Raw genomic sequence first — 8,575 nt, forward strand, 5'->3', positions numbered from 1 at the left:
ACACCTTTAATTGTTCATTTTAATTCTTCCGACTGGCGTTCACGTTACCGACCCCGGCCGCAAACGGCGGTCCCCATCGATCTCAATCCCCCGCGTGCGTGCAAACCCATCCGGAAGCCCCCGGCCCTTCGTGTGCGTGCGCGCGGGGCCCGCGGCCCCTTCTCGGGGTCCCCCGGCGGGGCCGGGGCTGAGCCCGGATGCTCACCGCGCCGGAGGAGCGCCGGGCCGGGCCGGGGTCGCACCGCCGCGGGGAGAGGAGGGCTGAGGGGAGCGGGCAGAGGTGTGCGGGGTGAGGGAGTGCGGGGCTGGGTGCGGATGTGGAGACGGGGTGACGTTTCCTAGGAGTTCTGCCGCCTTCCTCCCCTGCCACTCGGGGCCCCGGCTCCAGCGAGCGGCCGTGGCCGTACCTTTCAGAACGCAAAGGGTGTGCAGACAGCCGCCGCTGCTTCCCGGCGTTTGGTAGCGGCGGAATTACACCAACAGAAATCACGCATTTTGGAAATAACAGCCGGGCTGTCACCGCAGGGTGTGTGTGTGCCTCTGTGTGTCCCCGCGGGGATTTCAGCAGGGACCGAACCGCCCAGCTCCGGGCAGATAAAGGACCACGGGACTCATCGCGTTTTGTTGGTGGTGGTGTGTGTGTGTGTGTGTCTGTGTGTCTGTGTATGTGTTTACTGTTATTTTTATTATTATTATTGTTATTATTGTAACGTCTTCTGCGAAGCTCTCTCGGAGTTCACCGCTCCCTCACTGTTGACTCCATCGCCTTAACCTTAAAGCAGGGGGAGGAGAGCAGCGGGAGGGGGTGGGGGTGTTGGCAGCATATAAGTACATCAGGAGGAATTTTTAAACGCCCGTATTGTCTCTCGCTCTACAAACACCACGAGGGTTTCCGTCCCACGCGGGCAGCGCGTTCCCCCGCGACTCCGCCGCCGCCCCCGGGTCCCTCCCGGCCGGGGCACAGCGCGGCGCCGGGGGCAGAGCCGCGGGCGGGGGGAGCGACGGAGGCATTGTTCGGCCGCGGTGGGGCCGCGCGGCGCGGGATGCGCCCCGGAGCCTCTCCCGTTCGGGGGCCGCGATGTAATCGGCTCTAGCTCTGGTTTCCTGGATGGGAACGCTGCCCTTAGATTTCAAAGGGAAGAAGTAGACAACGCGGGCCGGGCACACATGGATTAAGTTGAACGGCGGCGATTACATCTGCGCTGAGAGCAACAGTAGTTCGAGGCTGACTTCAAACCTCAGCCCGTGACTCGGAGGCTCTCTGCCATAGACTTCCTCAATTTCCGGATGCGCTGCTCGAAATTCCCGACTCGCTCTCGAATTCCTGCGGCACGGGGGGATCGCGTGCTTCCCCCTTGCCGAGCCTTTTTCGGGGGGATGATGCCCTTTATTTTGGCTGTACCTGACGGGGTAACGCGACCTCCGCGCACCGTATCGCCAGTCCATGGAGTGGATATTGACAGTCGGGATTGAAGCTTTTTTTTTTTTTTTTTTTTTAACTCTTTTTTTTTTTTTTTCCCCTTGCCAAGCCCCAGCACTCCGGGATGTGTCATTCCCCTCGCGGATACGTGTGACTCCGGGCCACACGGCCGTGCCCGCAGCTGAGCGCACACCGCGAGCATCACTTGGACGTGACACGGAGCGGCGTGCGGCGGGGCAGCGAGTCCGGAACCATCGCTCCTCGCACTGCAATCATTCCGCATTCCCAAGAAGAGGTTAAACCTTCACGTTGATGTTAAGGGGCTGCTCCCATGGAACACCGCACGGCCGCGGAGGTGCCGCCCCGGCCCGGCCGTGCCCAGCGCGGGGCAGCCGCTCCGTAGCCCCTCGCAGCCCCGCTCACGGCGTTGTTACGTGGAGCCCTGGAAGCACCTGGGGTATTCCGCCTTCTTCCTCCGCTGGAAGCAATCGGCGCGCAGCAATCCCGACGCGGGCTCCGGGACCGTAGCACACCGCGGCTCGCCATCCGGCACGGTTAACCGGGGGAAGTGTGCGCCTTTCTGCCTTCTCTATGCTTTGTTACGGGGCTGACGGCAGCCCGCGTCCTCCTCCCCCTCCCGCAATATTCGAACCGCGGCTCCGAGCGCTCGGGCGGCGCGGGGTGCGGGCAGCAAAATAGCCCCGGCTGCGCGGAGCGAATTGCGCAGGAGAGGAAAACCGGAGCGGCCCGCACATGTAAGTATTCCTCGCTCCGAGCCTTGAAGTTGGGAGCGCCGGGCCCGGGGCGCGGAGCCGCACAATGAGCGGCGAACGCCGCCGCCGAACGGCCGCTCTCGCGGAGGATCTCCCACCGCCGCGCTCACACTTCCGTCCCTCACACTCACGGCGCGCACAAAAGAGCAACGGTGGTCCGAAATAGCCTAAAAAATATACGAAACGCTACGAAAAAGCACCGAAATCCTTCGTGCGGAGCGAGCGAGGAGCAAGCCGGAGAGGTCGGAGCGTGCTGGAGCCCGGATTGTTTAATAGAAAGATTTATCTGCGAACTGTATTATTTACTTTGGGAGGGGAGGCGGCGGTATGAGGGTATGCTAATTAGCGGGAGATTTTTGGGGGGAAGGGGTGGAATATCAATTTTTATTGCATCACCTGTCAGGAGTGTCCAATCAGCGTTGGCTTTAGGGGAATTAATTGATGAAGGTGTCTCCGGACGAGCTCACTTCACTCTGTCATTTTATTTGTAGCTAAAGCAGCGGCGGGAATAGCAGCTGCATTGCTTTTCTCTTCCTCCCTTCACATTCCATTATCATAGTTTCCAATGGAAAAGCAGGGAATGAAAGGGAACAGGTACTGATCTGCGGCAGCAACTTAGAGAAACACTTTGGCAAAGCTGATTTTTAAGATTACACATTGATTGTAGCCTCACGGTGGTGGTTTTTGGTCTTTTTTTTTTTAACTTATTTTTATTTTTTTTTACATTTTGTCTAAAGTTTGGCACTTCACCCACCAGGAATAGCAGCAGCTCTGTTAGCAGGATGCCTTGAGACAAATACAGCATCTGGCCGAGGATTGTGTGTGTGTGGCTTTTTCTTTTTGGGTTTTTTTTCCCCCCCCTTTTTTTTTTTTTTTTTTTTTCTTCCTTCTCTCTCTCTCTCCGCAAATGCCGGCAATGATTTAATTCGCGAAATGGGAGACCTGAAGTCGGGGTTTGAAGAGGTGGATGGCGTGCGGCTCGGCTACCTCATCATTAAAGGAAAGCAAATGTTTGCACTCTCCCAGGTTTTCACCGACCTGCTCAAAAACATCCCGCGGACCACCGTGCACAAGCGAATGGATCATTTGAAAGTCAAAAAGCACCACTGCGACCTGGAGGAGTTGAGGAAACTCAAAGCCATCAACTCCATCGCGTTCCACGCCGCCAAATGCACGCTCATCTCCAGAGAGGACGTGGAAGCGCTCTACACCTCCTGCAAAACCGAGCGGGTCCTCAGGACAAAGCGGCGGAAGCTCGGCCGGGCCCTGGCGGGCGGCGAGCTGCGGCCGGAGCGGGCGCCCGCCGACCCCTTCCGCGGCTTCTGGAAGGAGAACAAACTTTGGCTGGGTTTGAATGACTCTCCCCGGCCGCTGCTGCCGATCAGGCGGAAAGCTCTGCGGCCGGGGGCCGCGGCCCTGCTGCCGGCCTCCCATCTACCTCACCTTTTTAGTAAATACACTGGCCACGGCTACCCGGAGCTGGCCCGGGCGCCCCGCAAACCCCCCGGCGGCTATGAAACGGCGGCGGGCGGCTGCGTTCCCCTCCGCGCCCGCCGCCCTCCCGCCGCCCGCCCCCCGCCCGCCGCCGCCACGGCGCGGCCTCGGCTCCCGGCCGCCGGGCCCCCGCCCCTGCCCCTGCCCCTGCCCGCCCGCTGCCGCCGCCGCCGCCACGGGGCCGCCGCCGCCGCCGCCGCCGCCGCCGTCGCCGCCGCGCTGGGCCCCCCCCGGCGGCCCCTGGCCCTGGCGCGGCCCTGCCGGCCCCGCGGCGCCCCGCGGCTGCCTCTGCCGCTGCCGCGCGGCTTCGGGCCGCCGCCTTCGCCCGCCTTCGCCGAGAGCGGCAGCAGCGACTCGGAGTCCAGCTGCTGCTCCGGCCGCGCCGCGCACGACTCGGACTGCGGCTCCAGCCCGTCCAGCTCCAGCGAGGGCAGCTCGGAGGAGGAGGACGAGGAGGAGGAGGACGAGGAGGGCAGCGGCGGCTCGGACTCCAGCGAGGGCAGCTCGGAGGAGGAGGAGGAAGAGGAGGAGGAGGAGGAGGAGGAGGAGGAAGAGGAGGAGGAGGAGGAGGACAGCACCTCGGACTCCGACTCCAGCTCGGTCTCCAGCCAGGTCTCGGTGCAGAGCATCCGCTTCAGGCGCACCAGCTTCTGCAGCCCGCCCGCCGTGGTGCACGCCAACTTCTTGTACCATCTGGCCGCCGCCGCCGCCCCCCGGCCCCCGGCCCCGGCCCCGACGGATCCCGGCGGGCCGCCCGCCCTCCGCCGCGCCGCGGGCTGCGTGAAGCCGGAGCTGCCCGAGGAGTGGGGCCGGCCCGGCTGGGGCCCGGCGCTGCGCTGCCCCGGCGGCCCTGGGAGCTGCTTCGCGGAGATAAGGGAGCGGAGGGCGGCCGAGATCACATTCCCACACTCTGAATTTCCCAATAACGCCAAGAGTACTGACCTAACAATTAACTGCGTTGCAAAGGGGGCCTCTTCACCTAGCCCAAAGACAAACAATGCATTTCCACAACAAAGAATACTCAGAGAGGCAAGGAAATGCCTTCCAGCAACTACTACACACTGTGCAGATAACAATACAATAGCTGCTAGGATCTTAAATAATGATTCTTCATCAGCGGCTGCGAATTCCGAAAAAGATTCCCAAATCCCTCATTGTATTGAATTTGCCACGGATTTGCCCTCGTTACGGACCGACCCCGCGGAGGACGCCGCCTCTCCGGGGGCTGCGGAGCCGCGGAGCGCCGAGCCGGAGGCCGAGGCGCTGCCCTTCCCGCACCGCGTCCGCATCAAAACCGAGGAGGAGGCGAGCGGCGAGGACGGGCCCGACCCTCCGCCCCGCGAGCCGCGGTGTGAGTGCAATGATCCCGAGGAGGAGCGTCGCGCCGTGACGGAGGGCAGCGAGCGGGACGCTTTAGGAACGGCCAAGGAGGATTCTGCATGCACTGAGAAAGAAACCACTTCCTTCCCTCCGCTGACTCAGAGTCAGGGCCTCTCATGCACTTTAGGTACTCCAAAACCTGAGGATGGGGAGTATAAATTTGGAGCGAGGGTGAGAAAGAACTACAGGACGCTGGTTCTGGGCAAGCGGCCCGCGCTGCAGCCTCCTCCGCTCAAACCAAATCTGAAATCGGCGCGGAGCCCGCGGCCCGCAGGTAAAGCCGAGCCCGAAGGAACACTGGACGATCTCACGGCCAACAATAGGCGCAGAAGGGTAGCCGGCAATGTAGCATCAGCGGTGAAAAGGCCGTTTAATTTCATGGCAAATTTTCCCTGTCCACCATCGCTAATTATTGGCCATGACGGGGATTTGTTGCCAGCTTACTCCTTAAGCACCACTAAGGACTCGCAAGCACCTCACAGGGCCCATCCCGTGTGGAAATGGCAGCTGGGCGGCTCTGCAATACCTCTCCCACCTAGCCACAAATTCAGGAAATTTAATTAATAAAATACTTTGGAAAATATTTGCTGGAACCACCTCTCGTCTGTGCGCTGCGGGAGCTCGGCACGAAGCTTCGTGCGGCCCTTAACGCCGCGCAGCGCTCGCTGCTGGGATCCGCTGTGTCGTTTGTGAAGACAGAACCCGGATTACCGTTTTCTTTCCTTGTTCCAACGGTGGTTTTGGTTTGGTTTGTTTGGGTCTTTTTTTTGTTTTTTTTTTTCTTTTTTTTTGTTTTCCTCTTTTTTTTTTTTTCCTGTTACATTTGGGTATTTTTTGTTACATTCCACAGAGTACTTCAGGCAAAGACTCAACTCAACTCAGTTACGCCGGTAGAGCTGGAACACTTTACTGTTTGAATGCTAATAATGCACCAGTACCTCAATTCAACTGCTGCAAATAAATGTCAAAAGGTTGAATAATAAATACTAGAATGAGCCATTAAATTTATGCACTAGATTTCGAACATGGCAGTCTAACTGTTAATTCAGTTAAAGTTTGTGAAGTGCCACGGCCGCACAGGAGGGCCGGCCGCACCTCGGCGCTCGGAGCGGGGCGGTGCGGTGCCCCGGGCCCACAGCGCTGCGCTCAGCCCCTGGGGAAGGCGGGGGCAGAGAGCGGTACGAAACGGGGGATCGCAGCGCGGGGAAAGGGCGTCCCTTCGCTCGTACGGCCCCTCGGTGCGATTGGAAGCCTTTTTGTTTCACCCAGAGGTCTTAAATAAGGTTACTGTTACCCGCTCACGTCGTGCCGAAGCTGTGCTCCGAACGCGCCCCTGCAAACTTGCACGGCGCTCAGAGCCCTGCCCGGCCCGCCGCGATTTATGGGCAACCCCGCGCGGGCCGCAGGAAATAGCGAAGCAGTAAATGCGGCGCAGAGAGAGCGGAGCGAGGGGCCAGGAGTGGGAACGGCGCAGCAAACGCGAACCCCGCGCTGCTCGTGGCTCTCCGGCCCCGAACTCGGGCGCTGCCGCCTCGGTGTCCTCAGCCCCGAACCCCGGCGCTGTCGGTTTTTGTTTCCGGGCCGTCCTCTCTATGTAGCAGAAACGTTTCTACCGCACGTGACAATCAGAGGCGATTATCTCTATTTGCACTTAATATCGAAATAGTGGAGCGGGCGGGGGCGAGGGCCTCGCCTCGGAGAGACATGCCGGTATAATATATTGTGATGATGGAAGCGGTAAATCAAAATGATGGAAATTTGCACTGTTGAAAAGCATGCTTTAGCTTTATTTTCAATTAAAAACACTGTTTAAAAATTCCTGATTCCCTACACTTTGAATTATTGCAGTTGACCCACGCTTTTCCCTCCGTTTGGGAGCTCCCCGGTTGGATTCCGAGGAAATACGCTTCAAGAGGTTCACTGTTTTCCTCCCTGCCCCCAAAGCCCCTCCAAAAGAAAGGGAAAAAAAAAAAAAAAAGAAAAAAGAAAAAAGAATAAAGAAAAGAAGGCCGCCGCGCAGCAGCCGGGCCCGGGGCCGAGGGCTGCCGAAGGGCCCCGGAGTGGGGGGACGGGAGCAGCTCCGAGAGCGGCCCAAAAGTTTGCGGCCCCGGGAAGGCCGAGTGCTGAATCAGCGGGGTTTCGGCTGAAAGGACTGCTGGTTTCTTTCTTTGGATTGGCGCTTTATTTATACTAGATCATTCCTAAATTAAATGTTAAGGATTCCACTCATCGATCAATCTCGGGAGGATAATTTATCGTAAATCAAAGAAAAGGGAAAGAAAAAAAAAAAGAAAAGGGAAAAAAAAAAAAAAAAAAGGAAAACAAAGCCACAACGTGATGTTTACCGTGTGACTCAAAGTCAACATTCTGCCGGCGATCCGCTGCCGCTCTCGGCTGTTTCATCCCTGCCTTTGTGGTGCCCCCCGCAGCCCTCGTGGCTCCGCGCACGCCGCCGCCCGCAGCTCCGCGCTATCCCCGCGCCCTCCTTTTCCCCCATGGTAAAGCCCCGCTCTAGGAATACCTGCACCAAATATAGTTAGAGAGAGTAAACAATCGCCCTTCGGCGGGGTTACCCTTCCCCCGCACGCTCACATCACTTAGAGCTGCCAATTGCAAAAGGTACTCTGCATACTTAACCGCGCTGCTGAAATTACGATGGTCGTGAAAAGTCGGCCCGCAGGGTGGTTGGGGGCCGGGTGTTCACCCGCGTGCGTTTGGGGCCGAGCAGCCCGTGGCCCTATTTCCAGGGAGTTGTGAATATGGTCAGAGCGCACCGCCCCGGGAAGCCCCGGCTCTGCTCTGCCTGACAGAGGTCTTCCCTGCACCGAAAAAAAAAAGAAAGAAAGAAAGAAAGAAAGAGGGAAAAAAAATCAAATGGAAAAGCTGCGGAGATGTGATATGCAAACTGGAAGCCTAAAATTTTGCCGTGTCAATTAAACAACGTATCGCTTTCAGAGGAACTCCGTCCCCTGACCCTGTTTACTTCCAATTACGCTGTGCTGATGTGGCTGGGAATTGTAAATTGCAGAGGTGCCTTTTCGGGTTCCTGAAATCATCCGGGGGGGGAGGGGGGGGAGGAGGGGGGGGAGGGGAGAGAGACACGCACTGATCCCAAACAGGCCCTGCAGGGCCGGGGACGTATGGCGCCCGGCCAGGGTGCAGCGGGAGGCACCGAGTCACACATCCCCATCGCCACACGTGTCACTCGGTGCCGCTCACGGAGCCCCGCGGTGTCACCGTGCCGGGAGTGCCACCAGGTACATAACGCACCGCGATGCAAAATACGGCATTCCTCCCAGTTCGGGGGGTCGGACGGCTGTTGGACGTGGCACTGTAACTGGTGCTGCCACTGAGCTCGCTCCCATTCCAGCCTCCCTATTACCGAGCCAAACAAACCCATCGCGTTGTGCACCCATAACCCATTTCTCCCTTAATGCTAAGTTATAACGCGAGGAAAAACGAAGGCGATCTCCCGGGCCAGGCCACAGTTTTGCGAGAAAAATCTAAA

At 58.9% G+C, this 8,575-nt stretch overlaps 1 protein-coding gene across 1 annotated transcript; it reads left to right on the plus strand.

Moving 5' to 3' along the window:
- The first annotated feature begins 856 nt into the window (after positions 1–856).
- On the plus strand, positions 857–6,885 carry SKIDA1 (SKI/DACH domain containing 1). Its single transcript, XM_015281606.4, has one exon. It carries the CDS (start codon positions 3,127–3,129, stop codon positions 5,629–5,631), a length of 2,505 nt encoding a protein of 834 aa, XP_015137092.1. The 5' UTR covers positions 857–3,126; the 3' UTR covers positions 5,632–6,885.
- The last annotated feature ends 1,690 nt before the right edge of the window (positions 6,886–8,575 follow it).

Source organism: Gallus gallus, chromosome 2 (assembly GCF_016699485.2).
Source record: "Gallus gallus isolate bGalGal1 chromosome 2, bGalGal1.mat.broiler.GRCg7b, whole genome shotgun sequence".
Classification (NCBI taxonomy): Eukaryota; Metazoa; Chordata; class Aves; order Galliformes; family Phasianidae; genus Gallus; species Gallus gallus.